This window comes from Varanus komodoensis, unplaced genomic scaffold (assembly GCF_004798865.1).
Source record: "Varanus komodoensis strain SLA01 unplaced genomic scaffold, ASM479886v1 scaffold42, whole genome shotgun sequence".
Taxonomy (NCBI): Eukaryota; Metazoa; Chordata; class Lepidosauria; order Squamata; family Varanidae; genus Varanus; species Varanus komodoensis.
This window is the reverse complement of record NW_025335972.1, coordinates 6378310-6403619: the sequence shown is the minus strand read 5'-3', so window position 1 is coordinate 6403619 and position 25310 is coordinate 6378310. Positions and strand designations below refer to the sequence as shown.

The window sequence follows — 25310 nt, the reverse complement described above, 5'->3', positions numbered from 1 at the left end:
ACACACTCGCGCACGCACCACTTTAAAGTATATGCAAATTAGCATATAGAAATCTCTGCATTTTTTGTCCTGTTGTCTGAGCCCTGGATATTTTTGCTGCCTGGCATTGCTCCTGCTGATTGCGATCTGAGAAGGCCAACCTCACCGGGTGAAGTTTTCTGGCCTTGTGCCAGGGTACAGCTTATGTATGTTGGTGAAAGCAGCGGGGCTGGCCCTGTCATGGAGCACAGTGAGGCGGTAGTCTCAGGCAGCAGATTTGGGGAACAATTAAAGGGCAGCACTTGGTTAGTTATTTCCTTTATTGCTGCATTCCTACTGCCAGGGAGGGGGAAAGGTCCATATGGCGTTTCAGCCATGTGTACTAAAGTAACTCCACTAGTCTGGGGCACTTGGCATTCTGATGTGGGTGGGCAGACAAGGTGCCATTTTCTGCTGTGCCTCAGACAGCGACATGTTTGGGCTGGCCCTGCAAAGTCCTTATTAGCAGTGGGTGGCTCCTCTGGAATTTGAGCCCATTTGCACGTGTTCCCTGCTTTTCTTGACCAGCACTGCTGTTCAAGTGGCATCCCTGCTAAACGCCTCAGGTACAAGTTACCCATGCAGATCTGCACCAGAGGGGACCTTACAAGGCCTCTCGTCCAGTAGCCTGGCCAGGCAGGTCAGAGCTGGTGTCTCTTCCTGTAGAACTGTAAGAATCGCCTACTCTTAGCATACTGGAAATTGTAATGGAGAGCCCATAACATAGAAAAATAGAAACAAAGCATGTCAGAAGGATCCCAAGGGCCATCTAGTCTGACCCCCAGCACAAGCCAGCTCTGCTCATATAATGTCCAACATGTAGGTGTCCAGGCTTTCCTTGAACACCCTCACTGATGGAGCCTCCACCACCTCCCATGGAAACCCATTCCATATCCTAGGGGTCCTAACCATCAGGAAGTGCTTCCTGACATCCAACCTGAAGCCCAGTTCCTTCAGCTTTTCCCCATTAAATTGCATCCTTCCCTCCACCACAGCGGAGAACAGGTCATGACCCTCTAGCTTGTGATACCCCTTCACATACCTGTAAGTCGCTATTAAATCCCCTCAGAGTCTCCTCTTCTCCAAGCTGAAAAGTCCCACTTCCCTCAATCTCATTTCATACGGTATTCCCCCCACACTCCAGCTACCATCCTTGTGACCCTGTGCTGGACTGATTCTAACCTTGCTATGTCCCTCTTGTAATGTGGAGCCCAGACTTGGACACAGTACTCCAATTGTGGATGCACCAGAGTGGCACCAGCACCTCTCTTGATCTGGAAGCCACGCCTCTGGCTATACATCCAGGGTAGCATTCACCCTCACCCTCACCCTCAGCATCACACTGCTGGCTCATGTTTAGCCTGCTGTCGACAAGTACCCCAAGATCTCTTTCACAAGTGCTGCTCTCCAGCCACTTGTCCCCCATCCTGTATGGCATCATGGCACTGTATCCCTATGGCACTTATTCCTGATTCCCAAGTGCAAAACTTTGCACTTACCTGTATTGAATGCCATCCTGTGGTCCCCTGCCCACTTCCAGTCCGTCCCGATCCTTTTGGACCTAGAGTTCCTGCTCCTCCATTTTGGCTACCACCCCCACTTGGGTATCATCTGCAGATTTAGTCAGATGCCAATACTTTTGGATTTGCAGAGTTGTGGAGGAAATATATTAAGGCTGTAAAACAGACCACAGAGCCCTGCCAGCATCATTTTAAAGTGTGTGAATGGCCTGTGGGTCTGCATGATGGTGTTGTTGGACTCCAGCTCTCATCAGCCCCAATAGTGAAGCCGATGGTTGGGGTGATGGGAGTTGTAGTTCAGCAACATCCAGAGAACCACAGAGTCTCTGCTCCTGTCCTGAAGGTGTGGATGTAGTGGGTGGTCCTTGGCAATACATTTTTGACTTGCCCATTGAGCCACCACATTTCATTTCCTCAGCAACCTTGTGGGATACGTTGGGATGAGATGTACATGTGTACATTTCTGTCTCTGTTCTGTCTGCTTGGCCCGAGATCAGCCAGTGAGCGCTATGAAGAAAAGAACCATTTCAGCCTGTGTCTTCCCAGCTGATACCTAACACTCTGGCCACTGCATTGTACCATACGCTGCATAAAGGAGAGCTTCCCCAACTTCCTACACTACAGCAGTTTTGGACTTCAGTTCCCATCAGCCGCAGCCAGCATGGCCAATGATCAGGACTGCTGCAAATTTTCCAACCAGCTGGAGGACAGGTCAGGGAAGACTGATTTGTAAAAATGGAGATGGGTGACACTGAAGTCACCAACGGCAGGACAGAGACACAGACATGCATATGGCGTCTTTGTGCCAGCAAGTCCTGATTCTGTAGACATCCAGTGGTGTAGCAGAGTCAAGGTTTGCAGGGATGCAGATAATTATTATTTGCAGATACCTTGACATTCTTCCACCCCCTTCAGAATTCCCCTTTTCCTCTGTGCTTAGTAGCAATTCTCACAGTAGCTGGGAGAGAGGGATGAACTTTTCACAAAACAATATATTGTTCTTTGCTGAAATGTGAAGTATTTGAGGCGGCTTGATCTGGAACAGGCAATTAAGCCCCATTTGTTTTACTGAATACCTGCTCTTGGTGCAGATTAGAACTGTTAGAACTGGTTTGTTGATATGCTTCAGGGTGTGGCTATGGAAATGGTCACCAGTAGAGCATGAGATAAAGAAATGCTGGGGCTTGGGCTCACAGGGCAAAAAAAGAGGAAAAATTGCATAAGTTAATTTACATATGCCCAAAATTGTGTGTGTGTGTGCACGCATGTGTGTGTATGACTTTAAAGACCTTGTCTCCAAGGGCGCAAGTATTTGTAAAAGAGATGCATGGATAAGGGCAAGGAGGGCATTTGATCTCAGGCAGAAAGGTTTAAAGGGGGTGCAGAACATAAAGCATATGTGAGCAAAGAACCAGCTAATTTGATGGGATCAGATGCAACAAAAATCTTCAGGGCTCCTGTCTTTTTATTTCAGCAGGTGCTTGTGGACAGGAGGGTGGAGATGCAGGTGGCCTCCCACAGATTCAAGCTCTGAATGAAAGATCTGGGGCTGCAACCCTAATGAGCTGTCCCCTAACATCATCTCTGGGGATGGACATGTTGAGCACCTATATTTCAAAACATCACTGCAGCACTGATTAAGCCCTTTTGATAATATCCATGACTGCACCAGCTTTGATGAGAAAGCCTGAAAATCTGGTAATTTACAACCATAACCTGGATGCCTTGCAAGGCAATTCTTCCTTATCTGCATTTCACCAGGAGACAGGAATAGACTGTAAGGAGGTGGTAGTGGCTCTGTTCTATGAGCGGGTGGGGGAGAGAGTGCTGATGAGAAGCACACAGATCCTCGGGATTGGACCTGCACCTCTCCCAAGCATCAAGTGCCCAGTGCAGTGGCTTATCTTTGTTGAGGCCTAGTACTGAACACCATCAAGCCAGAGTGACCTGACTCACTGCATCGGGCACTCCTCTCCAGTCAGAGCTGGGTCACTAGGAAGCTGCCCTTGGTCCAATGTCAGCCCCGACTGGTAGCTGCAGCTCTCCAGAGATCCAGGCAGGACTTGGAGATGCTGGGGATCAAACTGGGGGCCTTTTGCATGCCAAGTAGAGGCCCTGCCACAGAGCTGCAGCTGATTCCCTCCCCCAAGGAGGCAGGGTTATTGGCTCATTGGACAGGTAGGCAATGTGCAGGGTAGGTGGGAACCATCTCTTCCTGCTCCTTGTGCTGCTGCTGCTTGTTCATGATGTCGGTATGACAGCAGATGTCATTCCACTTGACTGGGGAATGTTACTTCAGCCAATCAAAGTTTGCTCTCAACTGAAAGGTAATAGCAATGCATCTTTGCATGGTGCTTTCCAGCTGTAGCATTCCCCAAATGGAGAAAGAACCAAAACGGATGTAGAGTGGTCAGTCAGCTCAGGAGGAGAACGATGAGTCTTGTGCACACCCTTCCAAGTGGGCCACGCTGCTGGTCTAGATATCGCCAACCCCTTTCCCAGTGAGGACAATTAACTCCTGGAAGTTTTCACCTCCCCTTTGGGGTGATTGTGGATGCCCTTGCAGCTGTGAGCATCAATGTGCAGCAGTCAAAAAATCAGAGAAACAAGAAAGATAATTCTGGGGGCCCAATGCCTTGTCCAGATGGAAAGGGATTGAGGCTACAGGGGCAAGGAACCTCCCTAAAGGCAAACTGTTTCTCTTGTCTGCCACTAGGGGGCAGGGTCCCCAAGGGTGGCATGAGTACCTACATGTTTGTACCAGTGTGCATACAGGCATCTGTGCCTCTACCTGCCTCTGAGCAGGTGGTGTTGGTCAGTCGCAAAGTTGTGTCCGACTCTTCGCAACCCCATGGACAACATTCCTCCATGTCTTCCTGTCCTCCACCATCCCCCCTCTGAGCAGGTAGTCTGGCCCTAATTCAGGTTTCTTTACCCAGAGCCAGGTTCCCAGCCTGCAGGGAAAGGAAACTGGCAAAATAGAGAGCCAGTCCCTTCTTGGCACATGTAGAGGTACGCTTCTTTTTCTCTCTGGGGAGATGGAGTAGTGGCAGTACCTGGTTTGTAAAGAAATTAAGATTCTAATGTTAGAGCCAGAGATGGTTCAGAGGTCATCCAATCCAATCTGCTGCTCAGGATTGGAATGAAGCTGCATGGAGCAAGGACTAAAGACAACACAGGGTGTGTTTGCCTTTTCCTTTGTCTTCTCTGCTAGAGATCCAGGGGAGGTGCAGAAATGTAACTTGAAGAGAAACACCTGTAACTACCCCTGCCCCCACAAACATTGTGGCACACATTTGCATATGCAAGGGAACAGCTGCACAAGCATACACATCAAGCAAAGCACGGCCTTGTCAAATCTTCGCTGACCTCCATTCGCACCAAGTTCCTGCATTTCATAGCTTACCATACAGTGACAGTTTCCTTCTTTGTCTTCTGACTTTGCTGACTGAGGTCATGCCTCCCTCCCACATCAGCCATCACTGCCCCCAGCATGGCCCACTGATGGCCCACCCAGGGCATCTTGACTGTAGATCCTGGCAGGGTCTTTCCCAGCATGTGACAAAGTTGTGCTGTCGCTTCTCAGGCCATGGCACACAGCAGTACCTCTCTGCAGCCTCCTCTGCCTCTCTTCCTGTGGGATGCTGGCAGGTGGATCAGTATTCAGAAGGCTGGTATGGCTGGCTCTACAGTGACTCCTGCCCACTCTTAGAGCGGGCACCCCTGGACCATCTTCTGAAGTGCTACACCCCTGCACCAAGCCACTCCTGTCCCTTCAGTAAATCCCTTCAACCCTGCTGCTGGTCCTTATGTTTTCCCTGAGGCCTACAGCCCATGCAGGTCTGGGCACAGCTTGTTTCCTCCCCCAAGGGGAACCCCATCAAACTCCCTCAGCTCCATAGCCTCTAGCAACCCATCAGGATCCCGAACTGTGCCCCATATCCCCCCGACTGATGCCCTCTGTGTCCCTGTGATTGCACTGCAGGCCAGATCGACGTGTCTGAGATCCAGCAAACCTTCCACAGCCTGGGCGTTTACATATCCTTGCAGCAAGCAGAGAAAATATTACACAGGTGAGGCTTGGACCATCCCCACTTTGCACATATGCACACACACATTCACACCGTCACCACATCTGCTTGGTGTTCCAGCTGGCTGGGTTGGGTTGATAGCTGGACCCATTGCAGTGCCTGCATTCATCTCAGCAGGTAGCAGGGGTGAGAACGGGAAGCAAGATTCAGGAGTGGACTGAGGTTCTGGTTTCCAACACCAGACCTTGAAGTCTGGCCTTCTGGGCTGCTGTCAGAGCTCCAATGTTCCAGTGCCCAACCTGCCATGACCTCTGATTTGGGCACCCATAATTCCCCTCCCCAGTGTTGCTCCAGTCAGTGCAGGACACCTGGATCTGAATGCTACCATTGCTATTTCCAGCAATGCTCCTGGCAGAAACCTGTGAGAAATGGAGGTGGCACTCCTCCAGCACCTGCTTTTGCTGACAGTCCTCTTGATGCTCAGGCCCCCATACCAGAGCTGACCTGCTTGGAGGGGGCTGCTGTGGCAAGAGCTTCTCAAACCCAGGGTTTGCCTCGGCAGATAACTGAGATGGGAGTCAGGGCTCAGCCTTTCCTGCCCCCCTCCCACACAGTGCAAATAGTTGCTGCCTCTGCTTTCCCCTCTGCAAGGGGCCGCCTGTCTCTTGGGAAGCAGTGGCCCAGATCGGGCCAGTGTGCCCTTCCCCCCAACCACTCGTGGTCCCCACTGTCCACACCCAGGTCACTCTGCTCTGCATGTGTGTTTTACAGCATAGACAAAGATGGCACCATGACTATCGACTGGCATGAGTGGCGAGACCACTTCATCCTCAATCCACTGGAGAACATGGAAGAGATTGTCCACTACTGGAAGCACTCAATGGTAAGCTCATTCCCCAGGCCAGGCCTTGCCTCCTCCCCCACCCATCCCACTTCCCTGATTCTGGAACATCAGAAGCTGCCTTATACCAAGTCAGACTGGGAGCCCAGCATTGCTAAGACTGACTGGCAGTCACAGGACTACAGGCAGGAGTTTTTCCCTGCCCTGCCAAGAGAAGGTGTGATCAAACCTCAAATCAAGCCTTCTGAATATGAAGTTGAGCCACAGCTCTTCCGGGGAGGTGGGCCAGAACAACTGATATGAATAGAGGCAGTAGGCGTGGAATTATACAGTAAATGCAGAAGATTAAACTCACCACAATGAGCATGAGGCTTGGCAGAGTTTTCAAATATAAATGTACCAATGCAGCCCTCCAGTAGAAAGTATCCAAGTTACATACAGACTACAAAGTTCCCACTAATGCCATTTTTGACATAGATTTTTCCAGGTGACATGGTATATAAAACATGGTATATATAAGACTTTGTAATCCCTTATTACTTACCCCAAATAAAAATGATCAAGTCTGGGCAGAGTAGCATTAGCTGCCCAAGGAACTGTTAGACATTATTTGGCTACTTATTCATGCCACAACCCTTCCTGGGCATACCCACCTCAGTTCTTCAGAAAAGCAAACTGGGTTCAAAGCAGCATCCTAAATGTCCTTGCCAGGTGTACTGGGGAACCTGGATTCAAGATTCACTAAGGGAGAAAAGCAGAGCAGCAGAGACTTGGATCCAGACTGGCAAGCTGTACTCCATCCTCTGTCTCGGGCATGGTAAACCAGGGGTCCCCTGAATGTTGCTGGGCTCTAACTCCTTTGACCTCTGATGGCTGGCCATGCTGGCTGGGGGTGACAGTAGCTGGAGTCCAGGAAGAACAAAGGACAGCAGGATCCCTACTCATTTTCTATCCTGTAGAGGAGCCTGCGAGACAAATCTCCCGGGAGACAAAGAGAGCCCCCAGGACTTACAGCTAAAATGCAAAGCAACTTAATTTTTTTTTAAACAACAAAACATTAAAACAGTTCAAACACTTTTAAATAGATGTTACACTTTAAACCATCAGTAACAGCAGAATTAAAAGCTGGAAAGGATCTTAAAAACAGAGAGTGACAGTAATACACTTTGGGTGCAGTCCTATACAGTCCCATAGTTATGATGACTGGGACATGCTGGGGGATGTACCTCTTTTGCCTGTCTAAATTTGCATAGAATTACACCTTTAGGGGAGATCTGTGGTCTCTAGACATAGGATTGAGGGGCCATGTGATACCCTGGTTCCCCAGATCCAAGGTTGGAGATAGAGCACCATCTTGGAGCTGAAGATCTGTGTTCTGACGCTCATCCCCGCCTTGCCCCCAACACAAACACACACAGAGCCAAAGTGGAACGAACCACACCAGCCACCTCTTCAATTCAGGAACAACTTCAGAAAGGGGTGAAGGGGGCATTTTGGCGGGCAGGGAAGGAGCCAGGTTATAACATACCATGTGACCTTTGGAAGCTCCTTATGGCCCCCTGCGAAGTGGCCCTGCTAGACAGCCAAAACCGGCTGCCTACTGAAAATGCAGAGCTAGGAATTGATGATCACCTCTGTCACTGCTAGCACTTTGCACAGAATGCTTATACTCATCTCACTTTGGAGGCTTCCAGGCACCCTGATTGGATTGCGTCCTTAAAGTACTACATAGGCACAAGGAAAATACCGGAACCACTTGGGGCACCATGTTATGGGACTGAAATAGTGTTGGGCCACTAAAGAGATGGGCTTCTTCTCTCTAGGCTGTGAGGAAGGCAAATTCCACGCTCTTGGGGTCCAGTCTGGTTCACTGGATGGCCTGTTTTGCTGGCACCCTTCTGCTAGGCTTTTACAGGGGTTGCTTCTTGCTCTGGGGGCACTGATTAACAGTCCTTGTGCTACAGTCCAGGTCTCTGCTACCTGCCGCATAGATGCAAACCTATGTTCCTCTTGTGCGTGTGCAACAGGAGAGGAAAACACAGCCCTGAGCCTAGTCGGTGAAGGAGGCAGAGGTTCGTGGGTTCACTGGGGCGTTGCTCCATTCTTTTTGCAGCTTGCCTGTTGCTTGCTTCCTGCGAGTGGAGCAGACTTCATAAGGCTTTCACTGCCTGCCCACCTACTTCCTCATGCTCAGACGTGCATACTGGTAACTAAAAGATGTCTCCAAAATACGGCCCTAGCACTCTTTCCTCAAAGGAGACTTACTTTACTAGATGCATTTCCTAGGATTTCCCATCACTCATGGAAGTCGGGAGTGCATGCCACATTCCCCTCCCTTCCCTAAGCAGAGGCTCTCCAGGAAACAGCTAGCTACGCTCTTTGACTGCCCTTTCTGGACTCTGCAGGAACTGGTGAGGTAGGGGTGGGGGGATCAGAACTGAAAAAGTTCAGGTCTCTGGGCTGGGTGCTGGCCAAGGCCCTCTTTCTTCACTATCCTGTTCCAGCCATGCTAATCTCATCAACCAATTGAAACCGGGCAGATTAAAGTTTATATTTAAACACTGTGTCATCCCCCTCCCACCAGGGGGCAGGTAGAGACCTCCGAGACTGCCAGGAGCATCGGGCGGAAGAGCTGATGGCAGCGGGTGTGAGCGTTTCAGGGTCTAGCAACCCACCCTCCATATCCCAAATTGCATTGTTCTTCCTCTGTTTTTCAAGGCACTCTAGTTTAGACCTAGTTAGGAATGTCAGAGAAATCTGCAACAGGTTCATATTCATATTTTATGAATCTAACCCATAGATTCACATTCATATTTTTTCTAACCCATAGATTCCACAATAACTGGCAAATTGCACAAATTCTGCAGATCTGCAGACATTTTTTTAAACTTTTCAGAATTATATGCTAATTTAGTAATACAGAATTATAGTGGTGGGGTGAAAATGTGCATTTCTCCCTTGTAGGCTAAAATGTGGAATGTAGGATTGGGGGAAAACCACATATTTGCATATTTTTGGAAGTGCACATTTGTGCAAGTGCATATTTCCCAATGTGAATGCCATTCAAGAAACTGAGATTCTATAAATTAGCAGCTGACAGGAAGAAAGATGCCTGACAGTCTGTGCAGCACAAAGAGAATGAATTTAACAAACTCTGCGTATCCCTAGACCCAGTATCCCTGGCGGCTTCTGTGCCTTTGTATCCCTGCAGTGATTTGGGAATAACCGAGATGGGGAATATGAAATTCCATGTATTGTTCCCATGGTGAGAGAGATCCAAGGAGCCCAGCAGCTAGCAAAAAAACCAGTAGTAAATTGGCAGGATCTGTGGACAGATGGCCCTACCAGGCCACACCCTGGAGAGCTGCCTCAAGTGGCAAGCTTTTCCAAAGGCTGGCATAGTGGGAGATGTGTGGATTTTGCTTGTGGGATGCAACCCGCAAGGTAGCTTTTCTACACAAGCTGTACTGTGAGCTGTGCAAGAACAACAGTGGTTGCTCATTCCATCCATTTCAATGGAAAGTGGAGTGTTGTGCCTCATGCTGGGTGCTGAGTGCCATTTGGACTTGTTACCTTGGACACTGAAAGGTCTTGGGGTCAGTTCTTCTTTGGGATTCTGTTCCTTTCTGTGGTTCTGATTCCTTGCTTGGCTTCGGGCAGGTCCCCTTCCTGCCCCGTGTCTGTAATCTACAGGTACAGCTAGGATTGGTTTCTTCCCCAAGCCCCTCCCTTCTCCGCTGCTTAGTCCTTCAATCCCATTAGAAGATTGCCGGGGATTTTTCCTGAGTGCCTCCTTGCAGTTCCTTCACCTTTCTCCAGCATTCCAGCATGGAACAGCTTTCTTCCGTTGGGAAGGGTCCCGGTGCCCAGAGGCCCTTGGGGGGCCACAGGAATTCACAGCTGCTGGCCCTGGCTGAGCTGTGGGAGGCTGACCACAGGCACCCCGGGGGCTTGGAGTCCATCCTGGGTGAACATGACATGGTAGGGCTTGATTGCTCGTGCGCCCGGGGCTCCCTTCCCTCTTCCTAACCTGCTAGCTGCCTCAAGATGCTTAGACACAGGTCCAGTTTTCTTGTTCTGCTCCCCCTCCTGTTGCTTCTTGAAACCTCTTGGCTCTGTTTCCATCAAGATCAAGCTAATGGTGAAGTCCTGGATTTGCCTAGGGTGGTATGCAGCTCTTCATTCAAGCAGCTCATTATGGCAGCACGCGTGGCTTTTTCCCATTCCCATTTATGTTTATAACCATCCTGCGAGGTTTAGGTTGAAACCAATGCATTATCTGCGTGCTTCATGGCTGCGTAGAGACTTGAACCCAGGTCTTTCTAGCTGCAGCTCACTTGCTGAATTGGCAGATCTCCTTTGCTTCGCAAACCCTTGAAGACAACATCTTAAGATCTTCTCTGTCTTTTCTGTGTCCATCTTATTTACTGTGCTTAAAAAACAAAACAAACTAACTAAAAAAACTAAAAACCACCAAACGCCACATTCCAGAGAGAAGGAAAGATGCATGTAAAAGAAAACCTGAAGATTAGTGCCAGGAACACAGGGACTGATCTGCAAACATAATCCAGGTGTGGATTTGTCGACTCTCCTGTAGTCTAGATAGAGAGAGGCCAAAGGAAGGGGATTACCATGAAATCAGTGCCAAAACATTTGCCTACAGCACAGAGCGCTCTGCAAAATGACCTCTTTTTTGTATATGTCTGATTTGCTCCTTCATCTTATTGAATCATGTGGGTCCTTGAGTGCCAGAATGTTTTCAACATTAAACTTCAACTGCCCTTGAACAGGATCTGCAGCAGGTCATCAACCGGAGTAGCAAAGTCTTTGGCATGAGAGATGGGCCATAACAACCCCATGGCCGAAATTCTTGTAAAGTGGGGGCAGGGGTGGGGAGAGGGATTGGAGAGCTTCAGAAGTCAGTAAAGAGCAAAAGCCTAAGCATCAGAAGCTGAATGCATTTCAAGCAATTTGATTTGATTAAAGCATTTTAAGGAAATAAAGTGTTACGTGCAGGGCAGTCATTCCAAATGCTCTTTGGATTCCTTGGCTAGAACGCTGGAAGCCAAGAACAGGTTTCTTTCTTATTGAGCAATTGTGGAGGGCTGTCATCTCCAACTATTCCAGTCCTGGTCCCAGGTAGGACCCACTTTATCACTCAGTCCTGTGTGTCCCATGCCCTGCCTCAGTCCTAACCAAGTCTACTTCTAAATTCTGCTGCTCCATGATTGGGGAAATTCAGCTTGGGAGAAAAGAAGTAGTTTTGTGTGTGAAAATACAGTAAGCTCAGATCAGGTATTAAAAATAAACCCCATACTGTACATGTGCTCAGAGGCACCCTTGTTTCTTAATTCTCTTTGTGTGTGCTCTTCTGCTCCTCCAAGCCACTATTGTGTACCTGGCTCCTGGTAAACCAAAAGCAAAGCTGGATTCCACAAGGTCTGAGGTCAGCCTATCTCTGCTTCAGAGACTTTTACTAGAAATGCTAAGAGTTAAATGAGGGCTGTACTCACACAAAGAGTGTGTTTCACCACCAAGTTACGGGCCCTCCTAATCCAGTTTAGGTTTATGGTTTACAGCAGTCCATCAGCTGCAGGCCAGTGAAATGGAATCGTACATGCACAGTTTCTCCATGAATTAAAAGCGCTGGAGACAGATATGACAACTGAACATTCGGAGAAAAGATCTGGACTATCCAGGAAGGGCCCAGGCCTCCATAGCTGCCTGCTATGGCTGCAGCTCTGGTGACAGGGGGTTTCCTTCCCTCTTGTGTATCAACTCTGGGGATAGAGGGATTACAAAATAAATCAGCATGAGGAGAGAAACCTGCAATTTTCCCTCACTTTGCTCAAGACTGAGATTTTGCGCATGAGTAGATCATGTAGATCCAAGTAGATCATGATGGCTTTCTTCCTTTCAAGGCATGGGGCTGTGGAAGCAGGGCTGGCAGAACACATTTTGCTGCCTGAGGCAAAGAGCAAGACAGCATCTTCCTCATTCCACAAAAGCCAAGTAGATTTGCAGTCGACTCTTTCTTCCCCACTGGCGATAGAGCAGCATCTTCCCCAAGCCCGAGGGCATCAGGCTCACTTAGAGAGCACAGGGCCAGCTGTGAAGCATTTGAGCTCTCTCCCCCAGCCTCTGTTGCCTGAGGCAGCCACCTCACTCTGCCTGATACTAGGCTGGCTCTGTCTGGAATGATCCCGTTAAGGAGGATGTTCCCGTAGTAACATCCAAGGACTCTCTGGAAACAGAATTGGGTTTTGCAAAGGCATGAATGATATAATGAAATATGGAACATGGTAATTAATGATAAACTGATGACAGAAATAAAAATTAAAAGAGGGTTAATGAAAGCAAATAAATATAATGAAATTTGGGGAGATTTTGTAAAAGCAGTACTGATAGAAGGCAAAGGCTGTAAACCCAGTCAAGATTATATGAACTTCTGGAGGGAATATGGAAATAATTGAAGTATATTATAATTAATTGTTATAGTATGTGAATGGTGGTAGCATTGGTCTCCGGGGTGGTGTGGGCACTTTATTATTTACCTTTTTAGTATTGTGTTTTTGTTATGTTATATTATTATTGTTGTAATGCATTGTAATTATGTTGTGTTGTTTTTTTTTTTTGTAAATAAAAAATGGGAGGTAAAAAAAAAAAAAATCCAAGGACTCTCAAAGCCAGTTTCCGGGGAAAGCAGTGCATCACACAGATGCCGGCAGCTGAACTGAAACTGAGGCCTACTTCCCACTGGAGCAGAAAAGCAACATCAAGCGACTGCCACTTTTAACTGAGAGGCCTCAGTTATGACTATGACTATTTGTGCTCCTTCAAATAAATAACAACCCTGCACATTAAAAAAAAACAACAAAAACTAACTAATCAAAGTGACTAAATGCTTCTCTCCAAGTCTTGTTCTCTGTGTGTAGGGATACAGTTAGGCTGCAGGGATATTTAAAAAGAGGAACCCCCACCCCCACCATCACCACAACCACCAAATGCTCTACAGTCTAACTTGGGAAGTCGTTGAGGCCCCATCGGTGCGGGTGTTCAAGGATAGGCTGGACATGCGGAGGTGGGCATGTCATGAGCGGAGCCCGGCTGGAGCCGGGGGTCAGACTAGATGGCCCAGGAGGCCTCTTCTGACTCGCTCTGTTTCCATGTTTCTGTGTTTCTAACTTGCTTCCAGAAGTTCTTTTAGGCACTTTTTTCTTGATAGGAAAAATCAATTCACTGGATATTTATCCAAATAAAGTTCACAAATAATTTGATTTCTGTTTTTAACATCCAATTACAATTCGTGTTTGACATTTAAAATAAGATTCCAATACTGGATACTTGGCAGTTGATATGCACCTGGCAGTTAACATGAAGTCTTTGGCAGCTGGTTGAAAGCTTAGGAGAGTTCACAAATGACACCTGCCTGAATCAAAAGGATCCTGAGGCAGTAATGCGGCTGGGTCATTTTAGACTCGGGACTAAATGGTCTCCCTCTGCACCCCACCCCTTTAGAGGGTGATGTACTTTACTCCCCTTATCTCCAAGTATAACAAGCCAACCTGCTGTGCTTGAGGATCCCCCAGCTCATCCTGCTGAAAGGGGGCAGGACCACTGCCACAAAGTCCTCTGAAAGCAATGCTAGCAAATTCAACCAAGCTTGTATTCTGTATTTTGAGGCAGAGTGTTAAAAAAAATATCCCATGCTGCAATCTGTCATTCTGAAACATTTCAACTGTATGCCCATTCATTTTTTGACTCAGACTTAGAGATGTTTCTGCAATAAGCTCTCTGTAATCAAATGTGGACAGTGTGGCTTGCCCTTCCTTTGGAGTTCCTGTTCTGATTGCATTCCCTGGCAGGTCCTTGACATTGGTGAGTGCCTCACTGTCCCAGATGAGTTTTCCGAGAAAGAGAAGAAAACGGGGATGTGGTGGAAGCAACTTATTGCTGGAGCCATGGCTGGTGCTGTCTCCAGGACTGGAACAGCCCCACTGGATCGTCTGAAAGTTTTCATGCAGGCAAGTAAAAGCCAAGAAATGCAGCTGGGGTGGGGCAGCAGGGCTTCCTTCTGCAGGGGCACTCAAAAAGGTGATGCCATTCTAGATGGGAGTATGCTATAGGAGAAGGGGCTGCTTGGTAGCGCAGGTTGCCATTTTGTGTGTGTGGCAGCCACTTTTGTGCATGGTGAGAAAGCTGCAGAAAGCAAGGAAGATAGACTACATAAAAGAGATACCTAAAGGGTAGAAGTTCACTGGTTCAGGGAGTGTTTTATTTACTCTGCTGGTTCCCAGCACATTTCAAACTTGTCAGGGAAAACAGACATTCAGAACAGCCATTTGCAAGCTGGTATCCTCTGGGTGGGACCACAAGCCCCATCACCCCACCAGGTCTCTGTAACAACGAGTTTTGTAGTCTAACACATGGGGAGGGTATGACCTTATGGCTGGTGACACACAATCTTTTCATCCAATTTACTATTTCCAGAATTCCCAGTATAAAGCCAGCATTCACTGAGATACTCCTGTTTGCAGCAGCTTTCCCCAGCCTAGCAAGCTGAGAATGATGGAAGGGGCAGCTCAGTCCCTCTGGAGGGCACTGGGTGGGGAAGCCTAGCGAACAGCTTGGCTTACAGCACAACTATCCCCTTTCCTGGAAGCCAGTGCGCTACTCACCCCTTTTATTTTTTTTGCCCCTTCCATCCTGCTGCAGGTGAAGATTGCCACTCCCCGGGGCCAGGCCAAGTTGACATTTTGAAAGAATTACTGGGCTGAGATCCCATGCCTGGGGCATTTGAAGCTGGTGAATGATAGGACGAGGTGGCACTGGGGAAGTTGCAGGTTCTCCCTCTTTGGGAAGGTCAGTCTGTTACAGACCAGTTGTAAACATTATCCTGCCATCCTCAGTGAACGCATCATTTTCCAGGACAGGCTTAAAAGCACGTACAGTCCAAGAGTTGCATTACAGAAAAGGCTGTAGGTGTGCTGCAATCTTTCCCTATCCCTTGGAGTCTGGGCCCACAGGCAATTGAACATGTTTTTCCAGAGGAGAAGCACCACCAGCCTCCTGGCTCAAGACATTTTCTGCCCGGGGCAGAACAGCAGCTGCACGGCATCCAAGACTGGCCAAATTATTCTGCAACTAAGGAAAAAAACACATGCTAGCAGCTCTCCCTGGTTTTAAGAAGGCAACCAGGAAAATAATATAATGACTCGTGCTGTCTTTTCATGACACCCCAAATCAGCTGCCAAATGCAGCGGTGCAAAACCTCAGGACTTGGGCCCAAATGCAGCCTGCTGGGGTTCCCTTGGAGACCAAACCCTTTCCCCCAGCCACCAATCCTTTGGTGGCACCCCTGCTTTTGTGCAGTTTTTCTCCATTTTAAAAGGTTGAAATGTGTCTCGCAGTGCCTGCTTCTTGGAAGCAAGAGCCTTATGTTAAACTACTCGGGCATATTTTTGTATCCAGCTTAACCCCTTTAGCCTTCAGCCCTGTCCACCAGTGCACTGTGATCCCTGAGGGTTTCTTGAAATGGAACATGGCGCTCAGGATGAGTTTCTGCACCCCTGGCTTAATGGTGCAGCCAGCTTTGTGCTCCTGCCCTCTCCACTCTCTCTCCAGCAGCCGCAGCAGCCGCCTCCGCCCCTTCCTCCCACACTGAAGATAGTTTCAGGAGATGCAGGGTTTCCCCTTACTCTTCTCTTACAACAGAGAAATTTTCACCCTTTTATACTTCACTGCATCCCTCCAGCAGTACTCCTGCAAACCATGTTGACAACTTGAGGAGGAACCCCATGGGTGCTGCTGGTACTGGGTAGGGGAGAAGAGGATACAAAACTGGAGCTTTCATTTGTCCCTGGACAGGGAAAAGAGAGTAGAGCAGCGGCTGGGGAGCTATTTTCCTGGCCATTCTCTGCCCTTCAGATTTCATCGCTACACTAAGAACTGCAACCCAAATCACAGCAGCAGCAACAAAATTCTTGCTTGGTTGTTTGTTTGCATTTGACAGTGGGCCATTCGTTCTAAGCAAACTGCCCCTTTTACTGCACTGTGAAATCTGAGATCTTTTGCAGCACTGCAAAGGATGCTGGGATGAAGCTCCCACAGGGCGTGCTGGTTGCCTGAGCCCCTGCAAAAGCAAAGCTATCCTTGCTGCTGCCATCAAGTCCGCCCTGCCTATGGGAGTCGGAGACCATCTCTTTTCTCCTGGCCATGTGGGTGACCCTTCGGCTCCTCTTCCTTGCTCTAGGTCCATGCCTCAAAGAGCAACAACATGAATGTCTTAGGAGGACTGCAGGGCATGATCCGTGAGGGAGGCATCCGCTCGCTCTGGCGAGGCAATGGCATCAACGTCCTCAAGATTGCACCCGAGTCTGCCATCAAATTCATGGCCTATGAGCAGGTACAGCCAGCCTGGGGAGGTGGCAGTGGCATGTGTGTCTATGAATATATGGGGTGGGGTGCAAAGTAGGTATACCATTATAAGAGTTATACAGAGTTCCTCACCCTGTGTCAAGGTGTGCTAGAGTGTAGAAACTAGACTACAGGAATGTGTAAATGCTGAAGGCTGGCAATTTGAGCACTTAAGAGATTGTACTTAATTGCAATGTGTATGTTATCCTTATTGTGACTTAATAAAGCTATTGTTTTTTCCTAATAAAAACTGTATACCTACTTTTGCACCCCTCTGTATATTTTAGTAGTATAACACATAGATAGATTCATAGACAGGTGAACGAATAGCTATCTTCAGACCATTTCCGTATATAGGTGTTTTGGAGATGGGAATTAGCCTGCTGCTGCCATGGTGGGAAGGGTCATGCCTTGGTGCTGTTGGGGTGCCTCCATGCCCACCAGCCAATGAGAGGCTGAGAGAGCCTTTGGCAGCCATACACCAAAGCACTTTCTCCAAGGTAACAAACGCAGCTGCCTTCGTTCACATGGCCTTTCCTTCAGTCAATCCATAGCGCTTATGGAGGGGCCCACCAAGATTTCCTGAGGGCCTCAATCCGTTGCCTCTCATTGCAGATCAAGCGGATAATTCGTGGGCAGCAGGAGACGCTGAGAGTGCAGGAGCGATTCATTGCTGGATCATTAGCTGGGGCCACAGCACAGACCCTAATCTACCCCATGGAGGTAAGATCATCCCTCTTTGCCTGAATGAAGTGGGAGGACCACGTCTGCATCTCCTGCTGGTTCTTGACATGTATGAGAGCCCACCAGCATTTCAAGGGGAAGTCTGGACTCCACTGGACTAACAGCCTCAAAACGGCATTACCCACCAAGAATTTCCTGTTGTCGTTGCTTGCTACAGGGGGGTGCGCAGGTTGCTCTGCCTTCTTGCAAGGTATTTCTTGCTCTGAACACATTGGACCTTTGAGTCCTTACTGAGATTGCTTCCTGACCCTGGAAGCTGCATCCATAAACCAGAAGGGTAGCAGAACCTTTTCCCTCTGACTAGCAACTGATGTACTCACCTGAGAGGTAGTCTAATTCCCTCCTATTCCAGTTGGAGGAGGGGCCTTCCCTGATGCACTCTTCCTGCTAAGCCAGCCTTCCTGTTATAAGCTCAGCAGTGTGGTTTCAGGGATAACTTCTTTGAGAAGCACTAGCAGATGCTGGACACTAGCAGGGGCTGGATATTTCTGCAAAGGACCAGTGGCAAGGTTGGATGTTGCCAAGATAGCTACACTAACCTTGTTCTGGGGAAACTGAGGTAGGGATGATAGCAGCTCAGGAGAAGTCTGCTTTCTATTTTGGACCTGCTGCAGCAAGCCACTGGGTATTCAGGTCAGTGTGCACAGGAGTCAGGGAGAGTTGGGGCTGCACAGTGTTCTTGGTAAAGGACTGAATGCCATGGGGCTGCATTTCTGACTCCGTCTGAATTTTAGCCTGTGGCTACTGGACTGGGAAAGGTTTTATTTCGGTGAAAGAGAACTTCCCAAGCATGGATAAGATCCAATTTCTGTTTGCTTATAATATTTTGAATCTGCTTTCAGTCCTAACAAGTCCATTCCAACAACACAGATAAGATCATAAAGCAATGATAGACTGGAAGATGGACAAGGCCAAATCAGGTCTGGCATGTAAGAAAAACACTAACAATAAAAAGCCTGTCTGGAAAAGGCAGTGTTAGCTACCCATTTAAAAAGGACAAGGACCGCAATCCATTGCAGTGGGAGAGCACAGGCTAGCAGTGGGTAGGGCCAGAGCGTGCTCCCCGCTTCTCTCCCTCCCTTTCTGCCACCCTCCCCCAGTCTCTCCTCTTCTCCTCCACACCCAGCAGGCTGCAAAGTTGCTCTTGGCAGATGTCTGATCACTCACAGAGGGCTTTTGAAATCCAGTCGAGGGGTCACGTGATATTAAGCCAATTGCCCCAGCTTGTCCATTCCAACCTTTCTGATGCCGCTACCTTTAGCTGGAGGAGAGGAACCTCACAGCTTTAGCTTATCACCCTTTCCCCCTCCACACCAGGTTCTGAAGACACGGCTGACCCTCCGCAAGACGGGCCAATACTCAGGGGTGGCTGACTGTGCCAGGCAGGTCCTTCAGAAGGAAGGGATCCGTGCCTTTTACAAGGGTTACCTGCCGAACATGCTGGGCATCATCCCCTATGCTGGCATTGACTTGGCAGTCTATGAGGTCAGTGGATTTGTGTGAATAGGGAGGGAGCACCAGCTGCCATTCCTCCATAGGTATCTGTTGAAAGGCACAATCCTGGCTGCTGTGTTCCTTTGGGACCCTTTCCAAAGACTGTCCACCCACCGCCCCATCCTCCTTTCCCTTGCCCTGTGACCAAGGGGAGCTCCCACAAGGTTTGCAGGCTCAGGAAGGAAGCCGCTTCCTTCCCACACTCCCTGTGCCCTGATCTGAACGGACATGTTGCCCTGTCCTGTGCTAACCTTTCCTTCTTTCACTGCAGACACTGAAGAACACCTGGCTGCAGAAGTACAGCAAGGACACCGCTGACCCAGGTGTGCTGGTGCTCTTGGCTTGTGGCACTGTCTCCAGCACCTGTGGCCAGATTGCCAGCTACCCCTTGGCTCTGGTGCGGACCCGGATGCAGGCACAAGGTGAGCTGGCAGCATGGTCCAGTCCTCTCTCCAAGGAGCACTGAGAGCGGGCAGGGGCCAGGGTATACTGACAGGAGGATGGGAATACCGCCTTGAATGTGGGAGGTGGGTGAACATGAGGAAAATGGAAAAGAAACGGGGAGACACTGAAAAGGGAAAAAGGAGAGACGGGGAGGCTTAACAAACCACCCACTCTGTAGATTCCGGTGGAAGGCATTGATCTGGGCCAAATATTCTTAATGATGCTGGATCTGAGGGTCTGACAGGAATTTCTGTTGAGGTTCTGCTTCAATACAATTTTCTTAGCAACCTGTTTTTATGGATTGTTTGTTGCATCCTCGTGGTGTGTTTTTTAAATCCTTGAGAAGGCTCTGCTCTTCAAGGTGTCCTAGGAAATTGTATATTTATTTGTTTATTTAAGCTGGCTTTAGGCTTTGCTTTCTTGGGTTCTCTTAAAAAATGTGGAGCAAATGGTCAGGGTGTGGGACCAGAATGAAAGGCAGCCTGGCTGATTTCTGTGTCACTTTACCATTCCCATCGCACACGGATCCACCAAGATGCACACAGAGACACAAGGCACAGCTGGGCTCTGCCCTGTGGCCCCAGGGACCCTGTTCCAGCCCCAGCAGGCTTCATGCCACATCTGCATCCTCCACCAGCTCCCACAGGCTTCATGTCCCAGGCCTCAGGGGGCCTGGCAGCCTGGCTCTCTGAATCTACTGTGGCTACCATTGCCCTGACCTCTCTGCTGTCTCTCCTTCTCCCCCTGTAGCATCCATCGAGGGTGCCCCACAGCTAAGCATGCTGGGGCTGTTTCAGCACATCCTGTCCCGGGAAGGCGTGCTGGGTCTCTACCGTGGCATTGCCCCCAACTTCATGAAAGTGATTCCTGCTGTCAGCATCAGCTACGTGGTGTATGAGAACATGAAACAGGCTCTGGGGGTGACGTCCAGATGAACTGGATAGCTGCCACTGCCGCCTCCCCTAGCTGCATGGGGCCTTCCCGGGAAGAAGGGCTGCTCCTCTCGGCGATGATGGCACGCTCCGAAGGCAGTTGGTGGTGGGGACAGGTCTTCACTGCTCCAGGGCCCAGGCTGTGGTGATGTGGAGGTCTGAAGGGTACTGGAACAGATGGGCCCACACCTTCTTCATGCTTGCAGGGAGAGTGCCCTCCCTCCCTCCCTCCCTCAGCAAGGCGTGCCGGCAAAAGTGATCCCGCTCACCGACAGCCCTGCTTTCTCTGCAGAAGCCTGGGGCTGGGAAGTGCTGTGTGGCTTCAGAGGCAGATTTCCTTGTCTCACCCAAGTTCCGGAGTCTTTGGAGTTGGCCTAACAAGACAGGCTTGCTTCTAAGCCCAGGCGCTTCCTTGGTAGCCTGTTGCTCTCTGCATGTGTGTCTTTGTCTCCCCACAACCCTCCAACAAAGGACCAGGAAAAACCAGGGCATGTCTTCCTGTCCTGCATATTACTGCCAGCCACATCGTGGTTTGCTGGAAAACCAACCCAATCAGTGTTGCCTGATCTCAACCACAGCTATCCCATTAGAGGAGCAGAGACTTTGAGTCATGCTCCTCTTCTGTCAATCAGCAGAGTTCAACACTGGAGATTATGCATTCAGGGACACTCCATCACACTGGAGACAACATAAATCCCTGTTAATTATCAGCAGGAGTGACACTTGTGGTGACACTCAGCCACTGCTGTGGCACCTGGGAGTGGGTGGGCAAGTGGACTGATTCCTACCTTCCCTCAGATTGCCAGGATGTCATCCTGATTCACATTTGATCGCCCTTCCACTTCCTGATCCTGTTGTGGGACTGGAGCCCCGGGTGATTGCATTTCAGCTCAGCTCCACTCTACCTGCCCCTTTCCATGGAAGGCATCTGTATATTTTGCACATAGACGGTTTTTAACTTATGCTACTGGTCTACACTCTCTACCTAGACTTCTGCGGCTGAACTTGAACCCTCTTCCACCTTCCCAATCACAATTCCCTTCCCTTCTCCTTTGAGGGGGTGGAGAATGCAGAAGGACATTGCAAGGGCTACTGTTCTGTTGTCCTCTGAGTGCACTTTGACTGTCTGCAGTCCTGGATTTCCCTGGTGCACCCATTTCTGCTCACTATGAGATATTTGCACTGGATACACTGGCTGTGCTGCTTAAGAAATGCCACCCCTGAAGCCCTTGCAGCCAGGTACCCTTGCTTTCTTAGCTCTGCTTTGCGTCACTGCTGAATTCATTTGCAGGCCATGATGCGATGGAGGTGGGTACTCATTATGCCTTATTCTCCCAAGAGATCCTGCTTTGAAAGCTGTAGAAGACAGATTTCTCAGATAGGCATTCCTCCCCATTCCACTGCCCTTTTAAAAAAGCAACCTGGTTTTCAAAAGTTACTTGCAATGTCACTTCCTAGCATGGACAGGCCTGGGGATTTTAATCTGTGTGAGGTAATCATGGGCAAGGCTCTGTGCAGGGTGCTGAAGGGAGCCCATCCCCCTGATCTTGTTCATCAATTAGCTCTGGCTTCTGAGATTTCCCCCAACCAATGCCCCCAAGGGAGGTCCCATGCTTTGCAACACAAGTTGGCAAGCATCAGGGCTAGAGACCTACTTGGTGCATTGAACAGTCACATAGTGAACGTTATCCAGTGAACGTCCTCGTGCGTCTGCAAAATGTGCCTGACCAAAGTGCAACCACAAGAGGGCAGTGCAGCACCTCCAGCATCGGTTGACCTTGACTGACCTGTACTTCCCCAAGTGTGGTTTTCTGGGGTACAGGTGGTGCTGAAGGTTGGGATGTGTACCTCTTCTACATTAAAACTGGAGGCATGCTTCATTCTTAGGCTTCCAAAGTTATGTCTCCATCTTCAGCTTCTTCCTTCAGACTGCGAAATACCTCTGTGCTAGTTGTTTCCTGCCCTCTTTTTTGCCTCACCAGCGTGACCTCAAGGATCGGATTTGTGATTTCTGGGCATTAGCAATGCCCCAGGATTTCCCCAAATCTGTCAGCTGTGATGTTGACCTGTATCAGGGAATTATATTTCTGTCACCACTGATATCCCCATAATGTTGGCAGAGAATACAAGCAGAGATACAATCAGTAATGTGCATGGGCCTCCCCAACTTTAAGGCGTGATACAGAAGTGCAGTCTTTCCCAATCTGGTGCCCTGTGTGATGGCCAGTGCTGGCTGGGCGATGATAGAAGTTGGAGGGTGCTGGATGGAGATTGCTGGGGTCGCAGAGTGACTTAACTTTTCAAAGGGGTGAGCTTCAGCCCTCTTGGGACAGTGACTGGGTTCAGACAACACAATAACCCAGTAAGAGTAGCTGTTGAATTGTGTTCTTGCTGAAAAGTGGACTAATGCAGCCATGCTAACAAGTACTGGCGTGTCAACCACACACAGCCCATAAAGAAAACACATGATTTCTTACTGGGTTGTGAGCTGTGGAGTGCTTGTGGCTAGCTAGAACAGCTGGGATCAGACAACACGATAACCCACATTTCAATAAGCAACCAACACTCAACCCTAGAGTGTTGTTTGAGCCTATCCACAGTTTGGGAGCCACAGCCCTGTGAGTAAGGGGCCATAAGGTAAGGCGGTTGAACCTCAGACCTGTGGGCCAACCCACCCTGCCTAGGGCCCCACTGCAATGCTCCAAATAGCTACACCCCTTTAAGGCATGGAGTGAGAATGAGGCTGAGTGAACATACCCACCCACCTGCATTTCCAGTCCCAGGTGGGACCTCCAGGTGTGCTGCAGAGAAGGTGGAGAAAAGCAGGGAAAGATGTACAAAAGGACTTGAGGGGAGACAAACGGGGAGGGGGGGGGAGAGCCACTGCTGCCTCCTTACCCCACTCAGCCTTGTATTTAAAGTTGCAGGGCAGGGGGAATCTCTGGATTGCAGCTTGGCAACCTGAAGGAGAAGGCACATTTGTAGGTGACCTAAAGCAGTTGTGGGCATGGGACAGGGCATCAGGATGTGGAGGCAGGAGGGGCTTGAACACAAGGTCTTCAAATCCCTGTGAAACGGCATAAGATGCAGTGATGGCCACCAACTTGTACAGCTTTCAAAGATTAGGCAACTTCATGGAGATAAGGCTACCAAGGGCCACTTGTGATTGTGTGTAGCTACCCCGTCCATTATGTCTCTGAGTGCTAGTTGCTGGAAAACATGAGAGGGAGGTTGCCCTTGTGCTACTGTCCCAGTTGTGGGCTTCCTACTGGGGCGTCCAATTGGCTCCTCTGGGAACAAAATGCCTTTGAACAGTATATAGGCCTCTGCTCTGATCTAGCGCAGCTCTTCTTATGTGCTTCAAGCTGTGAAGGAGCCTTCCCAAGACTTCTGCCCTCCTAATGCATTGGACTTCCAATTGGCCTAGCCCCAGTCAGCATAGCCAATGGTCAGGCGTGCTGCAAGTTGTAATCCAAAATGTCTGAACGGTACCAGGTTGGGGAAAGCTGCGGCAAAGCATATAATCCGGCCAAGGCTTGGAGCTTCTGGCCAGGGAGCTCTTCTGACCTGGGAAAGACACCTAGACTGCAAAGGTCAGGTAGCGTCTCTGGCCTCAAATTGCCCACCAAGAAACCAGGTGGGAAACAAGTGTGGGGTCTAGATTCTCATAGAATGCCTTGCTTTTGGGAATTAAACAAACTGAGAAATCATGTTCACATCCACTGCATTCATCCTGCACTCCTCTTTTATTTCTAACTCTTGCCTGAGTCTAACGCCAGTAAGGCTATTTCTGTACATTTGCTGCTGCTGCTACTGCTACTGCATTTTGTGTTGGTATTTCAAAGGGAAAACGAAACACAAGCTAATAAATTTTCTAAAGTTTCCTTTGTGTTTCTTGGCTTATTACCCTGAAAATGAATGTACTTAGTAAAGTATGCACACATTTTAGCAAAGGGATCCACCATATTGATTTCCCTTTGACTTAAGAGCTACATCTGTTCATTGATCTTGCTTCTTAACCCAAGACACTGAGGCACAGGAATTCTTTGCAAAGTTCATCAGTCCTCTGGTTTGTAGCACAAAGTTTTCATGGTCTGATTTGGGTTGGAAACGTGTGAGTGTACACACATGCACATGATTCTTTCCCCAGTGGCCTCTGTTCCCGCAGATAGAATTCCTTGCTTGTCCCACTTCCTCAGGTTATGTGAAGTTCCAGGAAAAGAGTGACAGCATTATGTTTCTCTGGAAAGAATGTAACTATTCAGGTTTTTTACAAATGTGCACGCAGAAAGTAGTGCAGCCCTCCTCATCTGGTGCCCGCCAGTCGTTGAAGTCCACAACTCCTACCATTCCTGTTCACTGGATCTGATGCTGGCTGGGTCTGATGGGGGTTAAAATCTAAAACACTGGAAGGACATCAATTTGGGGCAAGCTGGATTAGAGGAAGCAAGCATACCCTCCGACAGCTATTTCCAAGCGGTAGCTCTATTAGTCTGTTGCAGCAAAACCACCAGAGGATCTCATGATACCTTCAAGACCAACAACTTTACTCTGGCATATGCTTTCTGTTTCAAGTTCCAGCAGGAGCACTTGCTTCCTAAAGCTGCCTGGTTCACAGCCAGCTCACAGCTCTCTTCTTATTTCAGGATCCATACTTTTTTTAAAAACGTTTTATTAAAATTTTAAACTACTACTAAAAACATCAAACATCACATACATCGGATTTACTGGGTCAACCCCCTACTACATATTTTTTAACATTCTATAGTCAAATTTAAATCAGTTTATAATAACTTGAAAACATCTCTAAATTTATGCCAAGTCCCGTTTCTCCAGCCAATTATAGAAAAAATCCCAAGTTTGATAGAAG

At 48.8% G+C, this 25310-nt stretch overlaps 1 protein-coding gene across 1 annotated transcript in view; it reads left to right on the top strand.

The window, feature by feature from the left end:
- The window catches only part of LOC123030098 (calcium-binding mitochondrial carrier protein SCaMC-3-like), a 46762-nt gene extending 22438 nt beyond the window's left edge, over nt 1–24324 (top strand). Inside the window, exons 3-10 of the mRNA XM_044443709.1 lie at nt 5524–5611; nt 6341–6452; nt 14276–14434; nt 16663–16815; nt 17442–17549; nt 18888–19055; nt 19336–19486; nt 20259–24324. Of these exons, the coding sequence (XP_044299644.1) occupies nt 5524–5611; nt 6341–6452; nt 14276–14434; nt 16663–16815; nt 17442–17549; nt 18888–19055; nt 19336–19486; nt 20259–20443 (1124 nt within the window). The 3' untranslated portion in view covers nt 20444–24324. The remainder of the gene's footprint in view (nt 1–5523; nt 5612–6340; nt 6453–14275; nt 14435–16662; nt 16816–17441; nt 17550–18887; nt 19056–19335; nt 19487–20258) is intronic.
- The last annotated feature ends 986 nt before the right edge of the window (nt 24325–25310 follow it).